General features: G+C 45.7%; 1 protein-coding gene across 1 annotated transcript in view; it reads left to right on the top strand.

Moving 5' to 3' along the window:
- The window catches only part of PLEKHG1 (pleckstrin homology and RhoGEF domain containing G1), a 246,591-nt gene that overhangs the window by 212,712 nt on the left and 13,355 nt on the right, over positions 1 to 20,524 (top strand). Inside the window, 7 exon segments of the mRNA XM_021086797.1 lie at positions 1,390 to 1,572; positions 1,661 to 1,756; positions 1,942 to 2,028; positions 8,728 to 8,761; positions 11,755 to 11,850; positions 13,680 to 13,718; positions 16,776 to 16,798. Of these exon segments, the coding sequence (XP_020942456.1) occupies positions 1,390 to 1,572; positions 1,661 to 1,756; positions 1,942 to 2,028; positions 8,728 to 8,761; positions 11,755 to 11,850; positions 13,680 to 13,718; positions 16,776 to 16,798 (558 nt within the window).

The raw sequence follows: 20,524 nt of genomic DNA, 5'->3' as shown, positions 1-20,524 counted from the left end.
TTTCTGCTGCGCCACAATGGGAACTCCACAAATAAGTCATTCTTGTTGAAAGCAACCTTCTCCAAACTGTTTAAAGGGATTTAAGCCTCTATTCCTCTCTCACTACTTCATGCAAATCATGAGGGGGTGACTGGGTGGCAAAGGGACAGGTGCTTGGAGGAAGGAGGGCTCAGTCCAGGACCAGGTCCTTGGCAGTTTCATCAGGGAAGAGATTCCAGCACTACATTTTTGCATCCTCATTTTTAAAATAAGTCAAGTTTGCTAAGGTTCCCTTCCATCACCAACATTTTGAGCCCTAAATTCCTGGGAACTTTGGACCGATGCTATGTCAGTGGTCATACCCTGGGCACCTCAAAAAAGATGCACTATAAACAAAAGGGGAGTTAGGTTGCAGGTTCGATCCCTGGCCTTGCTCAGTGGTTTAAGGATCCATCGTTGCCATGAGCTGTGGTGTAGGTCACAGGTGCAGCTCAGATTCCATGTTGCTATGGCGTAGTCCAGAAGCTGCAGCCCTGATTCGACCCGTAGCCTGGGAACTTCCATATGCTGCATGTACAGCCCTAAAATTTTTTAATTTAAAAATTTTAAAAAGTGGTGAAGAAACATTCATTTCCTTTTTGCAAATAAATGGGAGTAATATCAAGAAATTTCCGAGATGATGTATCTTGTGTGATTTTATACAGGCCTCACTTTTAAGTTGCTTGTGTGTGGTGTGGGCTTCAGGTTCTGGAAGGAGCCTTTTGCAGTCAGTGGCTCTGAAGGCTTTTATCCAGAGCACCAGGGGCAAGCAGGTCCCGGGAAGGGTGGCTGAGAAGGCCACACACCCGCAGCCTCTTTACCTGGCCTTTGAAAGACATAACTCCGTGGCCAACCTCAGTAGATGGATTATTGAAGGATGGAAATAAGTATTTGCTGGCATTCCTGTCGTGGCGCAATGGAAACGAATCCCACTAGGAACCATGAGGTTGTGGGTTTGATCCCTGGCCTCGCTCAGTGGGTTCAGGATCCAGCCTTGCTGTGAGCTGTGGTGTAGGTTGCAGATGTAGCTCGGATCCTGTGTTGCTATGGCTGCAGCACAGGCAGCCCCTAGTCTGGGAGCCTCCAAGGGCCAAGGGTGCAGCCCTAAAAAGCAAAAAAAAAATAAAAAAGTAAAAATGTGTCATTAGCAACTTGTCATCTAACAACTTGGTTCACTTCTGTTAACCCTTAAGTGACAGCTGCTATAAATTAGATTTCTGTCGAGGACATCAGACGGACACCATGCAGGGCCCTTAGACCCTGTCCCAGATGTGGAGACACGGGTCTCGAGCCTCAGCAGGTGGGCACCGTGTCCTCACTGCCTTGCCTTCCACCTCCTGTTGAATCACAGGGAACATTCGCTTTTTTCAGGAGATACAAAGTTTGCTCACTAACTGGAAGGGGCCAGACCTGACCAGCTACGGCGAACTGGTGCTCGAGGGAACCTTCCGCCTCCAGCGGGCCAAGAACGAGCGGACGCTCTTCCTCTTTGACAAGCTGCTTCTCATCACCAAGAAGAGAGATGACACGTTCACCTACAAAGCTCACATCCTGGTAGGTCTGAATCGGGGTGCCCGGCAGGGACGTGGGGCGCCGATTCGGTTCCCTTGCGAGCCCACCTCTCCCTGTCTCTCCCCTCCAGTGTGGCAACCTCATGCTTGTGGAGGTGATCCCCAAGGAGCCCCTCAGCTTCAGCGTCTTCCACTACAAGAACCCCAAGCTGCAACACACCGTGCAGGTACCAGCACCCCCTCGCCGCCCTGCCAGGCTCGCCCTGGGCCGCGATGAGCGCCATGGGCCCGGCGGCCTTTCCAGGGCTTTCTGCCCACACCGAGTGCGTTCCCCTCTGGCCCGAGGGGCCTGGCAGCATCTGTGTCCTGTGAGTGGCGGGGTTGTGTGACTGTCCCCCTCTCCTCCTGGTAGGCGAAGTCACAGCAGGACAAACGCCTGTGGGTTCTGCACCTGAAGAGGCTGATCCTGGAGAACCACGCAGCCAAGATTCCAGCTAAGGTAAGACCGCGAGGGCAGCAGACACGAAAATGTCGAGGAACTCGAGTCCCGGGATGGCAGCCTGACAAGAATAAATGCACACCTTCAAAATTAAGACAACTGAAAGATAAGAGCCATAAGGGGCCCACCGAACTAGTTTTTTTTTTTGGGGGGGGGGTTCTGTTTTTAGGGCTGCACCCACAGCATATGGAGGTTCCCAGGCTAGGGGCCAAATCAGAACTACAGCCACTGGCCTACACCACAGCCACAGCAGCACGGGATCCAAGCCACGTCTGTGACCTACTCCAGAGCTCACGGCAATGCTGGATCCTTAATGCACTGAGCAAGGCCAGGGATCGAACCCACATCCTCATGGTTCCTAGTCAGGTTCATTTCTGCTGAGCCATGACAAGAACTCCCCAACTAGTTATTTATGTTGAAAAGACTTGTATGTAGGGAGACTCTGGAGAGTTTTTGGTTCGTTGTTGTTGTTGCTCCTTTTGAGGCTTCAAAGAAGAAAAATGAAGGACTTCCCTGGTGGTCCAGCAGGTACAGATCTGACATTGTCACTGTTGTGGCACAGGGTTGATCCCTGGCCTGGAAACTTCTGCATGCCACAGGCACGGCCAAAAAAAAAAAAAAAAAAAAAAAAAAAAGATGCAGAAAATTAAGGAAAAACTGTAAGAAAATTTCTAGAGAACTAATAGAAAATAGAACTGTGAATATTATTTGAAAATATGCCAGGGAGTTCCATCGTGGCACAGTGGTTAACGAATCTGACTAGGAACCATGAGGTTGTGGGTTCGATCCCTGGCCTCGCTCAGTGGGTTAAAGATCTGGCGTTGCTGTGAGCTGTGGTGTAGGTTGCAGACGCGGCTCGGATCCCGCATTGCTATGGCTCTGGCATAGGCCAGTGGCTACAGCTCCGATTAGACCCCTAGCTTGGGAACCTCCATATGCCGTGGGAGTGGCCCTATAAAAGGCAGAAAGACAAAAAAAAAAGAAAAGAAAAGAAAGTGTGCCAGACACTGATGGTGAAGAAAGATGGCTTAGGTTTTGTGGGAAGCAAGACCCAGACTCAGCCATGAAGGAATCTGCAGACAAGGGGGCCAGCCACATAAAACTGTTTGCTCAACATGACAAATTAATAGAGGCATAAGCCAAGTGTTGTGCAAGAATCAAGTGTTGAATTTTACAGTCGAGTGAGGAGAGGAAGGGAAACACCTTTTATCTCAATTCGGAAGGATGATGAATGTTTGTATTAAATGAGGAAAAAGGAATTACTAAACTGAGAGAACAGCATAAACAAAAACAAAGAGGTGTGAATGGATGCCCTGAGTTCACAGCACACAGATCGTACCCAGACGGAATGTCACATCTTCAGGAGACGGAGTAGGAAGTAAGGTTAGAGAAGTGGAAAGCAGTGTGGGCTGTGAACACACACACAGAGACTGGATTATTTGGGTGGGAAACTACTGATGATTTTGGAGGGAGGGGATAGCGTGTCTACCCTGTGTTCTGAGAGTGTCCTGGGGGCCAGTGTGACAGATCAGCTGGTGTGATTGGAGGCAAGAGAAGAATTAGCAGCCTGCACAGTGGTCTAGAAAAGACCCAAGGAGCATTGCCAGGGAGCCACAGCCTGAGAGGGGGAGCAGAGGCAGAGCCCATCCTGGACACAGAGGGGGCGGGATTCTGCCCACCAAGTGCATGAGGAGAGGAGGAAATAAGTCAGGGATGAGTCAGGCTGAGCCAAGAGGGTGGTGGCGTGAGTTCCGAGGTAGGCTGCCAAGGGAGGAACCGGTTGGACGAGCCTGAGAGGGCGGGTCAGGTGCAAGGGGGAGACGCAGGTGTCTTCACACAGACAGTAACCAGGTAACCGGAGCTCCAAGACTTGGTAGGAGGGTCCACAGAAACGTGTAACACAAAGACACACCTTTGGGAATCCCAACATCTAAGTGCTCTGCAGGGCCTGGGGGATTTGGAGAAGCAGCAAAGAAAGAGCATGGGAAAAAGGTGTGGGAACCAAGGAAAGAAGGAATCACAGAGAGAGGGTGGAGTAATGGGCTCAAAGGCTGCAGAGGTGGAAGCAGATCCACGCAGAAAAGTAGACAGTAGATCTGGCAAGAGGTCATGGGCGGATGGCCGTGGGGTGAGGAGAAATAGACAGGCATAGGCTGGGTGTAAATTTCTTTTTTTAAACAAAGTTCATAAAAGAAACAGCGATAGAGGAGAGGGGAGATCAGAGCAAGATGCTTCGTGGACATGGAATGTCGTGGACAGGAGGAGGCAGTGGGGAGGAGGAGAGGGAATAGGAGACAGTTAATAAGGGGCAGGTGTGCCTGGGAAGGTGATTTGGAGGAGGTGGCAGAATAGGATCATCTTTAATGTATTAATGGGGGGGGGCATGTCCTGTAAATATAGTCCAGGAGGTCCTGTTGTGGCTCAGTGGAAATGAATTTGACTAGTATCCATGAGGACACAGGTTCGATCCCTGGCCTCACTCAGTGGGTTAAGGATCTAGCGTTGCCGTGAGATGTGGCGTAGGTCGCGGACGTGGCTTGAATCCTGTGTGGCTGTGGCTGTGGCGTAGGCTGGCAACTACAGCTCCAATTCCACCTCTAGCCTGGGACTATGCCATAGGCGCACCCCTAAAAAGACAAATATGTGTGTGTGTATATAATACATTAGACTGTGAATTTTTTTTTTTTTTTTTTTTTTTTTTTTTGTCTTTTGTTGTTGTTGTTGCTATTTCTTGGGCCGCTCCCGCGGCATATGGAGGTTCCCAGGCTAGGAGTTGAATCGGAGCTGTAGCCACCGGCCTACACCAGAGCCACAGCAACGCGGGATCCGAGCCGAGTCTGCAACCTACACCACAGCTCACGGCAACGCCGGATCGTCAACCCACTGAGCAAGGGCAGGGACCGAACCCGCAACCTCATGGTTCCTAGTCGGATTCGTTAACCACTGCGCCACGACGGGAACTCCCTAGACTGTGAATTTAGTGATGAAAGCTCAAAGCTTCTTATTTACCAAAAAGTTTACAAGAACTGCTGATCGTGCCTCCATAGGTAACACCATGGCTTTTTCAAACTTTTTCAGGATAGAAGTACTCTCATTGGTCTTAGAAAACAAACAATTGGTGCGGCTCCAAATAAAAGGAATAAATCTCCTCGCCTTTTCTATATTAATGGTGCTATTTTTTAACTTTACCAATAGGTATATAGGGGTTAGTCTCAGAAAGGGTCAGAAATATCTTCCCTGAGCTGGGAGAGAAGAAAAAGTGAGAAAGGGCAGAGAAACTTCGAGACAGACTTGAGGGAAGAGAAAGGGTTTGCCTTCACTGAAGTTGGTTGCAATGGAGTCATTGGGTGAATGATTCAGAGATGGGCTTTGGGGTCTGAGGGCAAGTGGACAGGTTCAGAACAAGTGTGAAAGAACATGGGCTTTGGGAGTTCCCTTCGTGGCTCAGCGGTTAAGGAACCCGGCTAGGATCCATGAGGGTGTGGGTTCAATCCCTGGCCTCGCTCAGTGGGTTAAGGATCCAGCGTTACCATGAGCTGTGGTGTAGGTTGCAGACTCAGCTCAGATCCCAAGTTGCTGTGGCTGTGGTGTAGGCTGACAGCTGTAGCTCTGATTCGACCCCTAGCCTGGGAACCTCCATATGCTGCGGGTGTGGCCGTCAAAAGCAAAATAAATAATTAAAGTCTGTTGGCAACTTCCCTGGCACACGTGGGTTCCCAAGGCTGAGGATCAGCAGAGCGGTGAGGGGGAAGGGTCATAGGGCAAGAGACGGCACTGTGCCAGCCCGCGTCCTACCTGCAGTGACTGAGCATGACTTCTGGGCTGAGTGGGGAGTGAAACCAACCGTGAAAATAGCACGGGTTGAAGGATAAGTCGGAGAACTGGTTCAGCCAGAGTTAAAGGAGGGGGAGAGGGCAGTACACAGACCCGTGGTTGAGGAAGGGACTTTGGAGACCCGCCTGGCAGCTAGGGCCATGCTGGCTGTCCGCAAGGCTCTGGGGGCGGCTGAGATGATGTGTTGCCTTCCTGGAAGGAACGGTGATCAGAGATGAAGCAGCCAGGAACCAAGGTGAAGGAAGGGTGGGTTATCCCTGGGCGCGGGGCAATGGTCCCGGCAGGGGCAGGAGGTGCAAAGTGGCGCAGTAAGTGAATGATGCTCATGAGAGAACTGGGTGGAAAATGAAGAGAACAGATTTCTGAGAAAGGAAAGTCCATTTATATATAACATGTGCACACATATATACATATAACATGTATTGCACATGTGTAAATATGTGTGTGTGTATGTGTGTGTATTTAGCCACATCATGCAGCGGCCTGCTGTGGGGTCTCAGTTCCCAGATGGGGAACCGAATCCAGGCCACAGTGATGAAAGCGCCTAGTCCCAACTGCTAGACCACCAGGGAACTCCTGCTCTTTGCATACTTTTTGAAAAGCATTTGAAGCTCGGTCTCCAGGGCTGTCAGCAGCGATGCCGGGCCCAGGAAATGAACGTGCACAGGCGTGTGCTTTGTCTTAAGCCTGAGTCTCGTCCCTCAGGATGATCCGAGGTGTCAGGTAGCTCATGCGCAGAGGCGATGGATTGCATTCTCCTCGTGGTTAGTCATTAGTTTGCCGCCCTGCGCCTTGGAATGCCCCTCTGAGCAATGGCAGTGGGTCTTTGACAGGCCCCACCTGTGGCTTACCTGTCCCTGGGAAAATAAAACTGCCGAAGAGATTCGGAAAGGCAATCATTGGCCATTACAGATGAAGCTGGCTTACAGACCTTCCTTTCTCCCACATTAGGGGTGTGTATTCCAAGCAGTTTTCCCTGCACGTTTTCCAATGGTTAATACAGAAATTATTTTTTGGACGCACCCGCAGCCTGTGGATCCCAGGCCGGAGATGGAACCCACATCACAGCAGTGACAATGCGAGCTTCTTAACCACTAGGCCACTAGGGAACTCCTGGAATGGTTAAGATAGTCACAATAGAATTAGAATTTTTGGTCCTGATCTTTTTAGTCTGTAAAATATTGTATTTTTTTCAGCTATAACTTCTTGAGCTCACATAACACCATACTAAGTATTTTATATTCTTTTTTTTTTTGTTTTTTATGGCTGCACCCAAGGCATATGGAAGTTCCCAGGGTAGGGGGTCGAACTGGAGCTGTAACTGCTGGCCATAAGAAAGCAGGATCTGAGCTATGTCTGGAACCTACACCACAGTTCAGGACAACACCGGATCCTGAACTAATGTTGACAGGAGCTCCAACATTCTTTTTTTTTTAATTTAAAGTATAGTTGATTTACCATGTGCCAATTTCTACAGGGCATTTTATATTCTTATTTCACCCTCAGCACATAGCTTATGAGAAAAGTCTTGTTTTCCCTATTCAAGAGAAATAAGAAAGGCTGAGAGACAGTAAGTAAACTGCCCAAGTGGATATGACTAGTACAGGACTAAGCCCAGATTCAAACCCAGGTCCACTTGGCTCCATCAAGCATCTTAACTACATTGTTCCCAGAGGACATGGGAGCACAATGATTTAATGTACTTTATCCACTCTAAAATTATGTAATTGCTGCTTTAAGCAGGATTATTACTAAGTTGAATTTTTCACTCTCTGAAGACTATTTCTCAAATTATTTTCTTGACGCTTTCAAAATATATTTACTCCTATTAAATAAAAGAAATGCACAATGGGAACAAACATGAAAAAACACATCACCATTCCATTGCTGTTGGAAATTCATTAGCATAGCTCCTCCCAACCTCCTTAGGTCCTTTCATTCAGTGATGGTCCCCTGCTGACCCCTAGTGGAAAATTTAGGAATCGTACTTTTTTGAAATTAAATGTCAAAACAGGAAAAAAAAAAAAAAAAGGAATTCCCCTGTGGTTCACCAGGTTAGGATCCACTGTTGTCACTGCTGTGGCTCAGAGTCGATCCTTAGCCTGGGAACTTCCACATGCCATGGGTGTGGCCAAAAAAGAAAAAATGGAGGAAAAAATACTGAGTTCTTGAACTCAGCTTTATAGATACCAAGAAAATTCCTGGAAATTAGCCATATGGTCCATTCATATACATGGTATATAAATGAACTTTTATCCAGATCAATTGGCAATAAGGTGCAGGCAGAGACTGTTGCATTTTATATATGCACCTTGTTCTCTCAGGGCACGTCACAGAAACTGAGCCAATGTGTGTTTGAAATTAACTTCAACTAGTGATCTCAGACTCTGAATTTATGATCAATGCGTTATAAAAATCAAAGCATTTGCATTCTCAAAATCGAGGTGACTGTATAAAAGCTTTTTTTTTTTTAATGACCACTTAGCCTAGACATTTTTACTGGACATCACATGTTGTGAGAAAGTATTAGTAAAGTTATTTTTAAAGTTATTTTTAGCATACTGTTTGCAAGTTCAGTTACACAACCCAGATCTGGTGTTGCCATGAGCTGTGGCATAGGTTGCAGAAGTGGCTCGAATCCTGCGTTGCCGTGGCTGTGGTGTAGGCCAGCAGCTACAGCTCTGATTCGACCCCTCGCTGGGAACCTCCACATGCCATGGGTGCAGCCCTAAAAAGCAAAAAAATAAAAGTTCTTCAAAAACCACTCATTCAGGTGGGATAAGACCTGTATTAGGATTGGTAGCTTAGAAAAGAAACCAAAAAAAAAAGGTCATTTAAATGATAGCTACACCTTCTTTCTTTCAGGCCAAGCAAGCGATACTTGAAATGGATGCCATCCGTAAGTTTTGCTTCCTACCCCATTTGACAGTTCATTGCCTACTTGAGTCTGTCACATTTTCTGTCTTCAAGTTTATAAAAATGTCAATCATAAGAAAGTAGCAGCTCTCTCGTCGCTGTTCTAACAAACAGACCAGCAGACAGTGTACCCTCGTCCTAACCCATTGGCTGGTTTCTACATTGTCTTCTCCTGGTTCATCTGGGAGCCCCCCGATGGCTCGTCAACATGTCTCTGCATCATTTCACAATGTGAAATATGCTTCCAGGTCCACGCTTACCGCACCTCCACCACCACCGGAAGTGCCGGTCCCACAGTGCATGTCCCACCTCACCCCGTTCCTGGAAAACCTCTGTTGATTATCTGTAAGAATCACACTAACCAGATATATATTGTTTTCTGATGCAGCACAAACTTTAAAATTCCAACTGCCCCACCCCCACAGATGTGATTGTATTTCTAGGCTTATATTGGCAGGCAGAGAATAAATATATAAATGAGGACTTTTCTATACCTAAGACCTATTCAAAGCACTTAACACCCTTGTTACCTCCCAAATTAAAGAGAAAAAAGAGAGAAGCAGTAGCTTTAAGACCCAGCCAGGTCTGACAGAAACTTACTTAATACTTTCTAAATAACTTACTTTTTGAGAAGTCTTTCCCCAAGTGCAAATGCTGATTCATTTACCCAACACCCCACTGCCCCACCCCCAGCCTGCTGGTTGTTAATTTTCCAAAAGTTAAAAAAGAAAGAAAGTAGAGGTAGAGAAACAAGCACCACCAACTGTCACTGGGATTCCCTGTTTCATGTCCCTCAAATTCTGCGAAATGACGCAAGGTGATCCCCACCAGTGAGCTAGGCTGCCCTGTGCTCTCTGAATCTCCTCATTTTATTCAGTAGAAACCTATAAGTGTTTTTTATAGAGATATAATCGGTTTACAGTATTACGTAAGTTTCAGGTGTACAGAATAGTGATTCACAATCTTTAAAGATTATGCTAAAAAAAAAAAAAAAAGAGTTCCCATCACGGCTCAGTGGTTAACGAATCCGACTAGGAACCATGAGGTTGCAGGTTCGATCCCTGGCCTTGCTCAGTGGGTTAAGGATCTGGCGTTGCTGTGAGCTGTGGTGTAGGTCGCAGACGCAGCTCAGATCCTGCGTTGCTGTGGCTGTGGTGTAGGCCAGTGGCTGCAGCTCTGATTGGACCCCTAGCCTGGGAACCTCCATATGCCTTGAGAGCAGCCCAAGAAATGGCAAAAAGACAAAATATATATAATACTCCTTTTGTAGTTATTACAAGATATTGGCTATATTCCCTGGGCTGCCCAATATATCCTTATAGTGTATTTATTTTATAAATACACAAGTATATAATATAATACATGGACACTCTGAAGAGAAGTCAAGGTCATGTGAGAATTAGGAGGAAAGGGGAGTTCCTTTTGTGGCACAGTAGTAATGAACCCCACTAGTATCCATGAGGATGCAGGTTTGATCCCTGGTCTCACTCAGTGGGTTGGGGATCCATCATTGCCGTGAGCTGTGGTGTAGGTCACAGATCTGGTTCGGATCCAGTGTTGCTATGGCTGTGATGTAGGCCGGCAGCTACAGCTCCAATTTGACCCCTAACCTGGGAACTTCCATATGCCTCAGGTGTGGTCCTAAAAGAGAAGAAAAAAAAAATTAGGAAGAAAGATGGGGGAAGGTGAGAATCCAGAGAGGTCAGCCATTCAACATGACTAGCTACATTCAATGAGATTGTTTACTTATCCCCAGGCTCCAGGCTAGCTCTGAGCACAGAGCGATGCCAAGCCACTAATTCGTGCCACAGGCCTCTCTTCCAAGCCAGGCATAGCCCAGAGCGGCCCAGCCTAGGAAAATAACCTCACTTGGCCTACCTTGACGTTGGACTCCGCTGGCTGTGAATAGAGTGGCCAGTCCTTTGGACCGAATGATCTCATTTATGTAACTTTGCCACTAACATGAGAGAAGCATATGTGGTCTTTACAGTCCTCAGACACCCTTGAAGGGCCTTGACCCCAATTCGCAGAACCCTGGTCTACAGCGCCATCCTAAAATTGTTTCCCCTCAGGCTGTAGGGTGCAGCTGGTCACTGAATCCACTGCAGTGCTTTAGGATTCGACCAGATTTTCTTAATCCAGAATCTGTGTACCCCTTAGACGAAATAAATTGAAAATCCCTTTTCTGGGAAAAGAACCTAAACCATTTATCAAATGTTCAAAGGAGAAACATCTAGAAGAATATGAAGAGTGGCTTCCCTGGAGGGACCGCTTCCACAGGGACAGGAGGGTCCCCTCCACCACCCCCCCAGGCGCAAAGACCTCAAGAATTTGCCATCTAGATTGAGTTCTCCAGACGGTGTTACCTTAACAGGACCTCTGCTGTGGCCCATGACTGCAGTCTGTCGGGAGCCTTGGTGGCAAGTTCAGCCACAGGGATTTTTATTTTAATGGAATTGTCTGACCTCTGGGGCTGCTGAACTGCAGGTGATGCTTTGTGGGAGTAGGAAATTATCACACCTCATACTTTCTTTTTTGTTGTTTGTTTGTTTGTTTGTTTGTCTTTTTGCCTTTTCTAAGGCCACTCCCACAGCATATGGAGGTTCCCAGGCTAGGGGTCCAATCAGAGCTGCAGCCACTGGCCTACACCACAGCCACAGCAACGCGGGATCCGAGCTGTGTCTGCAACCTACGCCACAGCTCATGGCAACACTGGATCCTTAACCCACTGAGCGAGGCCAGGGATTGAACCCACAACCTCATGTTCCTAGTTGGATTCATTAACCACTGAGCCATGACAGCAACTCCACACCTCATACATTTTAACTAACTTTCCAAGAAGTTGACCCCAATTATGGAAGGAGGCAGTCTGTGGTGCCTGAGGAAAAAGAATAAATCCATCGGTACCCAAAACAAGTCCCACCGTTTTCATGGAACACTTCATTCTTAGAGATGTATGTGGTTCTTCCTTGACAGATTATCCAGGCTTCTGCTACAGTCCAGAGGGGGAGACGAAAGCCTTTTGTGGCTCTAAAGACGGTTCTGCTCCGTATCGGCTGAGAAGAAAATCTGGTAAATAGAATGGGGTGATCTGAATTAAATAACTATGGGGCACTGGTCCTGAACGCCCCTTTCAGTGACAGCAGGTATGTTCTTCCTGGTTTTGAGCTCACCGCCAGTTTGAATACATTGAAGGCTGCATCAAGGTGGGGCTCTCAAGCTTTTGTTCAAAAAACTCTACTCAACTCACTCTCTTTCAGGAATATAAAACTTGTCAGGAAGTTCCCATTGTGGCTCAGTGGGTTAAGAACCTGGCTAGTCTCCATGAGGGTGTAGGTTTAATCCCTGGCCTTGCTCAGTGGGTTAAGGATCTGGCCTTACCATGAGCTGCAGTGTAGGTCATAGATGAGGCTCAGATCCCATGTTGCTGAGGCTGTGGTGTAGGCCAGCAGCTGCAGCTTGGATTTGACCCCTAGCCTGGGAACTTTTATATGTCATAGGAGCAGTCCTTAAAAAAAATAAAATAAAATAAAAAACCTTGTCAATCAACTGATTTTGCTTTGTATAGCATTTTACCACTAGCGTGCAGGTACTTAAAGTCTATTTACTACTCAGTAAATGATGCAGCACCAAAGATGGTTCAAACCTAAAATGTGAAAACACAGTTGCTAAACCAGACTTCATGTGTATTCCCTTAGCCCTCAGATTTTTTTCATTTACGTCAGCATTTACTGAGTACCTTCCTAATTTCTTGCACTATTCTAAGAACTGGGAATGGAAGGATAATTCCTGTTTGCAAGGTGTTTATAGTCTAGTGGGAGAGTCAAAAAAAGTTGAACAAATACTAGTTCATATGGTGGAGCTGTGGGAGAGGTTGACCGCCAGGAAGAGTGAGGAGAGAGAAGGTCCCAGAGAGCAGAGGACCAGTATCTGGGTGGAATCTGGCAGCCCAGGGGGTGGATGGGTGGGAACATGCCAAGGCTCTGAGAAGCAAGCCAACACACCTGATATCAGAAGCCATTGCCAGGTGTTTAGCCTGGGGACAAGGCGGGCTGGAAGTGGGAGGAAAACAGAGATGTGGCTGGAGTTGCAGATAGGGACCTAATCACAGAAGGCAGAGCAGGCCACACCAAGGGTTGGAACTGAAAGCTGTGGAAGGATTTTAAGCAATGAAATGTTTGTCTTATAAAAAGAAAATTCTGGGAGTTCCCTTCATGGCTCAGTGGTTAACAAATCTGACTAGGATCCATGAGGTTGCACGTCGATCCCTGACCTCACTTGGTGGGTTAAGGATCCAGAGTTTGCTGCAAGCTGTGGTGTAGGTCATGGATGTGGCTCGGATCTCACGTGGCTTGTGGCTGTGGTATAGGCTGGCAGCTGTAGCTCCAATTCGACCCCTAGCCTGGGAACGTCCATATGCTACAGGTGCAGCCCTAAAAAACAAACAAACAAACAAAAACACAGATGGAGAAGCAGCTATGGGGAAGATGGGTGGGCTAATATTGGGACACGTTGAATTTGCTGGATCTCTGGGCGCATTGGGGACCTGTCAGATTGACGGTTGGCATCTAAGGTCTGAAGCTTGGCCTGGGGTGCTGGCAGAAAATTATAAAATTAAACATTATCTACTCTTAGATGGTAGTTAAAGCCAAGGGCATTGTTCTACTCATTGGCAGGGTTGACTTTCTGTTATGCAATTCCAGATTGGAGGGATTAATGTTTATCAGTTTTAGCAGAGTTAAATGTCTTACTGCTACATATCTCTAAGCCATGAGGATTTAGGTGAATTTGATAGAAAATTTCTAGAACTCAGTGAATTTGCCCATTGTTAATAATTCACTTAATAAAGGAAAATCTTGGTTTGGTTTTGCAAATGATGCCAGCCTTATTTTTTCTCCTAGAACCTTCCTCAAGATCACATAAAGTTTTGAAGACCAGCGGTAAGTCCTTTTTCATTCTTGTTGATGACCACGAAGTCAAACTGTACCCCCCCCAAAAAAAACAGATAAATTACAGATTGGCAGATTTTATTAACTTCTAAGAATAATAGTGCCCCATTATAAAATGAAAAGCCAGATGATATACACTGTTTGCAATATATATAATAGGCATGAAAAGATGAAAGCCTGGAGTTCCCATTGTGGCTCAGCAGTAACATACCCAACTAGTATCCATGCGGGTTCAATCCCTGACCTCGCTCAGTAGGTTAAGGATCCGGCATTGCCTTGAGCTATAGTGTAGGTCACAGACACGGCTCAGATCCCACACTGCTGGGGCTGTGGTGTAGGCTGGCAGCTGCAGCTCCAATTCAACCCATAGTCTGAGAATTTCTGTATGCCTAGGGTGTGGCCCTAATTTAAAAATTAATTATTATTTTTTTTAAATATGAATGCCCTTGAATGTTAATATAAGAAATTCCCTACATAAAGAAAAAAGGACAGGTATTCCCTTGTGATGCATCAGGTTAAGGACCCAATGTCACTGCAGCGACTCAGGTTGCTGCTGTGGCGCCACTTTGATCCCTGGCCCAGGAATCTACACATGCTGAGGGCAGGCAACCGCCCCCCCACACACACAAAAAAAGAAGAAGAAAAGACAAAGGATTCTTTCTGAAGGCAGAGAATATAATTGGATGGTTTCACAAAAGAAACCCAAACTCCCAATAAGATTTACAAATTGTCACCAACATTAATAATCAGAAAAATCATTCATTTAAATGAGATAAATAGGGAAAGCAGTGGGCTTGGCTGGATGCAAAGAAAAACAGGCACTCTGAAACTATTGGTATACAAATTTCTGTAACCTTTTTGGAGCAAAATTTGTTAAGGCCCATTTAAATTTAAAATGTGTGTCTAGGAGTTCCCTAGAGGCCAGTGGTTAAGGTTCCAGCATTGTCACTACTGTGGCACGGGTTTGATCCCCTGCCTAGAAACTTCCACAGGCATGGTCATGGCAAAAAGGAAGGAAGGAAGAAAGAAAAGTGTTATTTTCCCTTGAAGCAACATTGCAAATTTTTCACTTGTATAAATTTCACAAATTACAATTCCTACATAGAAGTACTCACCCAAGGGTGGACAGATCTCTAAGCATGTATGTTCTTTGCAGCATTTGTAACAGAACGCTACATAAAATGCCTGTCTGGGGAAATAGTTTAAAAAGCTGTAGTAAATCCTGGAATTCTATGTGGAGTATTCTGCAGCCATTAAAAAGGATGAAGTACATGTCTGTCTACTGACAAAAATGTCCATGTATATTTAGCAGGAAGTGCAGTTTTGCATAATGCACCCTTATAATTTTTTTTAAGAATTTTTTTGAAGGGAGTTCCCGTCGTGGCGCAGTGGTTAACGAATCCAACTAGGAACCATGAGGGTTGTGGGTTCTATCCCTAGCCTTGCTCAGTGGGTTAAGGATCTGGCGTTGCCGTGAGCTGTGGCGTAGGTTGCAGAGGCGGCTCGGATCCCTCGTTGCTGTGGCTCTGGCGTAGGCCAGCGGCTACAGCTCCAATTCGACCCCTAGCCTGGGAACCTCCATATGCCACGGGAGCGGCCCAAGAAATGGCAAAAAGACAAAAAAAAAAAAAAAAGAATTTTTTTGAGGTACACTCTTTTTTTTTCCTCCTTGGCTCAACTTGCAGCATGTGGAAGTTCCCAGGCCAGGGATAAAACCCACACCATGGCAGTGACCCGAGCCACTGCAGTGACAAAGCTAGATCCTTAACCCGAGGCGCCATAAGGGAACTCTGCACCCTTATTTAAAAATAATAAAGAAAGGGAGTTCCCATCATGGCTCAGTGGTTAACAGATCCGACTAGAAACCATGAGGTTGCAGGTTCGATCCCTGGCCTCACTCAGTGGGTTGAGGATCCAGCGTTGCTGTGAGCTGTGGTGTAGGTTGCAGATGCAGCTTGGATCCCGTGTTGCTGTGGCTGTGGTGCAGGCCGGTGGCTACAGCTCTGATTGGACCCCTAGCCTGGGAACCTCCATATGCCGCAGGAGTGGCTCTAGAAAAGGCAAAAAGGCAAAAAATAAAAAAATGAAAAGAAAGAAAAACTGTGTATTGCAGCGGGATGGGGACAGGAGCATAGAACCTGGAAAGATTGAGTGTCAAACTGTCGGGTGTGGTTACCTCCATGGGGTGGAATTTGTGGAGAAGGTTTGAACACTTTTTATTTTAAATGCTTCTGTAATTAAACAGTGTTTAAAGATGAGGTACACATGATCAAGTATTGTAAGGGTATCTCCAAGGATGTGGCTGTGAACATTTCTCCCCCACAATTCCTCTTGCATCCTCCTTAGCACCTTAGCGCCAAGGTGACCCTGTTGATAAATGCTATGTCTTTCAACTAAAACCGATAAAATGTTTAACAGAAGCATGATTTTATGTTTAAGTATTTTTCATGGCTTAGCGCATGTGAATGTTTTTTAAGGTAACATACATTTTGAGGGGAAGCTTTTGAAACTTATTAATGTGAATTAGTCCATTGCTCTCAGGAATTAAGGAGATACTTAAACTCAGGTGTATGCAAGGATATTTTACGTATAACACAGGATATATAACTTGGGTCACCAAGAAGCATTTTCTAAAAATTAGGTCTGAAGAGCCCGAAGTCTCCTGAGCTTCAGTTATTAACGAAAAGTTTAAAAGTCCTATAAAATGAGTCCTCAGAGTTCCCGTCCTGGCGCAGCAGAAACAAATTCGATTAGGAACCATGAAGTTGTGGGTTCGATCCCTGGCCTCACTCAGTGGGTTAAGGATCCAGCATTGCCATGAGCTGTGGTGTAGGTCACAGACGTGGGTGGCTCAGATCCAGTATTGCTGTGGCTGTGGTATAGGCCAGCAGCTATAGCTTCAATAGACCCCTAGCCTGGGAACCTCCATATGCCTCGGGTGTGGCCCTAAAAGGACAAAAGCCAAAAAAAAAAAAAAAAAAAAAAAAAGAGAGAGCAATGTTTTTAATCCTCAAACTTAAAAACTTTTTAAAAACTTTTATTTTTCAGAAACAGCACAAGACATGCAGAAGGTAAGTGCTATTTTTATTACATTTCTTATTTTGAAATGTTTACTTTAGGCATACCTACCCCTTCCTTATTTAGCTCATCTCCAGCTTATCTTCCAAGGGTAAACAATTACTTTACGTGGTGAAATGGATTTAGGTCTGGGTTTGTCCTTATCAGCTCTCCCTGCCCTGCCTCACTGCCCACGGCTTCATCTCTCAGAATCAGAGCAATGATTTCATCATCTTTCTACCCCACCTCTCTCATCTCAGAAGCTAGAAGATTATCTTAGGAGGTACGGCTGGTGTGGTCCACCCTGCATGGCTCCGGGCCTCTGCACACATAAGACGGAGGCTCTCGAATCCTGAGTATTTGCTCCCTTAGAGCGTCAGCCTTTAGTCACAAAGATTTCCTTCTAAAAATATGGTCCTGCTGCTGGTGTAAGACGTGGTGTGATTGTATGCAGCATAATGAAACCTCCCTGTATCAAGTCTTGATTTTTCTTCATCCAATAAAAAGTTAGAGGAAGGGGACTACAAATGGTAGCTTCTGTTGGAAGATGTATAGGTCAAATTTATTACCAGTTAACAACAGATACTGTATCCTGACCAAAGTAAGCCATGTGCAACATGCCTACTCATCAACTGGTATAACTGACAGTTCTTAGACAACAGATCACAGCTTCCCGCTTCACCTTCTGTTTCTGTAACAACAGGGCCGTGAAAATCCCTCCCCACAATTCCACTTGCTCGCCTCCTTGGCACAGGGTCAAAGTGACCCTGTTAATAAATAATGTCTCTTTCAGTTAAGATGTCTAAATGTCTAAAAATCAACATAATCTTTAAGTGGTTTTCTCAAAATTAGGGCAGGTGGGGTTTTTCCAGGTAGTACATATATTTCTGTTTGGTAGCTTTTGCTATTCATTAGCATTCATTGGTTCACTGTCCTGAAATAGGGCGTGAGGTTTTTATTTTTTTATTATTGTTATTTATTTTTTGCTTTTCAGGGCTGCACCCAGGGCATATGGAAGTTCTCGGCCTAGGGGTTGAATCAGAGCTACAACTGCCCGCCTACACCACAGCCACAGCAGTGCCAGATCCAAGCCGCGTCTGTGACCTACACCGTAGCTCATGGCAACACCAGATCGTTAACCTACTGGGTGAGGCCAGAGATTGAACCCACGTCCTCATGGATACTAGTCATATTCCACTGAGCCACCAGCAGAACTCTAGGTTTTGTTTTGTTTTTTTTAATTGTACTTTGACTCCATAAACAAACTCGGGGAAGGTGCCCTTGTAAGGCAGCCAAACTAAGGTCACCAAACAAGCCCCGCTCAGTCCCAGATCTGCAATCACATTAATCTGTCCTGGAGATACAAGCCCAGGAGCTTCTCGGAAACCTTCCACAGTAGTGATCAAGCCAAGTCTCCATGTGGGGACTAACTCACCCTAATGAAATCTGGAGACAAGCAAGAAAGAAAGCACCAGTATGCTTTTTTCTTTTTTCCTTTTTATTTTATTTTTTCTCTGTGTGTGGGAATTTGGAGGCTGGCCAGTGGAAGATATATCCAAAGACACAACACTAGGCCAGTATTGTGATCCCAGCTTACTTGTTGGCTGCATGACGTTTGTGTGGATAACAAGATCTGAATGCAAAACACAGACAGATGCTGCTGTCAGACACAGATGAAAACCATGTACACAGCGTGAGCAGCCATTCGGTATGTTTTTTTCTTAGTGGTAAAATTCTGTCTCCCAGGAGTTCCCGTTGTGGCTCAGTGGTTATCGAATCCGACTAGGAACCATGAGGTTGCGGGTTCGATCCCTGGCCTCACTCAGTGGGTTAAGGATCCGGCATTGCCGTGAGCTGTGGCGTCGGTTGCAGACGCGGCTCAGATCCCGCGTTGCTGTGGCTGTGGTGTAGGCCGGCAGCTACAGCTCCGATTAGAGCCCTAGCCTGGGAACCTCCATATGCTGTGGAGCGGCCCTAGAAAAGGCAAAAAGACACAAAATAAAAATTAAAATTAAAAAAATTCTATCTCCCCAAAAAAATGAGTGTTTACTAAACACAGTGAGAGATGAAAGACATAAAGAGATTAACATTTCTCCCAGAATATGCATTCCAAAGCTGTGGGGGGGTTAGAGACAGAGTGAGGGAGAGAGCTTAATTCTCACAAAATGAGAATTAGGACATGGATTTGAATCCATTTCTGCTGTTTACAAGCTGTATGACTGTAAAGAAGGCGTTAAACCTGACCAAGACTGAGTTTCCTAACTTAGGGAATTGTTACAAAGATTAAATGTGCTGTGTTTTTAACGAACTTGGTACAGTATTTGGAACAAGGCAGTGCTCAGAAATGATAGCCGTTACCAGGTTATTATTAAATGCCCATGTGACGGAGCATGTCTAAAAACAGGAGAAAATGTTCATGTTCCTTGTGGGGGATTTACACTACGTGCGTCTATGTTGTGTCCAACCTGTACACTAATTCTTTTTTTTTTTTAATTTTTTTTTTTTTTTTTGGTCTTTTGTCTTTTCAGGGCCACACCCACAGCATACGGAGGTTCCCAGCCAAGGGGTCTAATTGGAGCTACAGCTGCCAGCCTACACCACAGCCACAGCCATGCAGGATCCTTGACCCACTAACAAGGCCAGGATTGAACCTGCAACCTCATAGTTCCTAGTCGGATTCACTTCCGCTGCGCCACAAAGAACTCCTTTTTTTTTTTTTTTTTTTTTTTTTAATTTTTATGGCTATACCTGCAGCATATGGAAGTTCCCAGGCCAGGGACTGAATTCAAGCCATAGCTGCTACCTACACCACAGAAGTGACAATGCCAGATCCTTTACCCACTGTGCCAGGCCAGGGATCAAACCTGTGACTCTGCGGTGACCTGAGCCACTGGAGTCAGATTCTTAAACTGCTGTGCCACAGCAGGAACTCTGATTATTTCTTAATCTAAGAGCTTCTTCTGTTCACCTGATGATTTATTTGATGTACAGTTTCATCTTCCAGAGTACCACTAACTTCAAGTATAGTCACCTTAAAAATATACTTTGGGGGAGTTCCCATCGTGGCACAGTTGTTAACAAATCCGACTGGGAACCATGAGGTTGCGGGTTCGATCCCTGGTCTTACTCAGTGGGTTTAGGATCTGGCGTTGCCGTGAGCTGTGGTGTAGGTCGCAGACGTGGCTCAGATTCCGTGTTGCTGTGGCTGTGGTGTAGGCCTGTAGCTGTAGCTCCGATTAGACCCCTAGCCTGGGAACCTCCATGTACCACAGGTGAGGCCCTAGAAAAGACCAAAAATATATATATACACACCCCACCACACACATACACACACACTTACTTTGGGGAGTTCCCTGGTGCCTCAGCAGGTTAAGGATTTGTCATTGTCACTGCTGTGGTGCTGGTTCAGTCCCTGGCCTAGGAACTTCCACGTGCCACTGGCATGGCCAATTTTTTATATATGTATATACACACAGACTTTGATATTAGCAATTCAGGTTTCCTAAATTTCTAGAATGTCTGGGAATTTTTCTGGAACAAAAGATTTTAAGAAGGTATTCTGTTCACAAAATTATTTTGTTACTCTTCCTAGTGTTTTTTCATGATTTAACTAACGAATACTTACTCATTTTATTTTATAAAATGCAGTTACTAGGTGCCTATATTTTATAAACATTATACATGCAATCTGAGCAAGACGAAAATGGAAAGATATTAAAGGGTAAAGAAAAAAAATAGAA

Source organism: Sus scrofa, chromosome 1, assembly GCF_000003025.6.
Source record: "Sus scrofa isolate TJ Tabasco breed Duroc chromosome 1, Sscrofa11.1, whole genome shotgun sequence".
NCBI classification, from domain to species: domain Eukaryota; kingdom Metazoa; phylum Chordata; class Mammalia; order Artiodactyla; family Suidae; genus Sus; species Sus scrofa.
The sequence above is the reverse complement of the archived record's forward strand: the minus strand, read 5'-3'. Positions and strand labels throughout refer to the sequence as shown.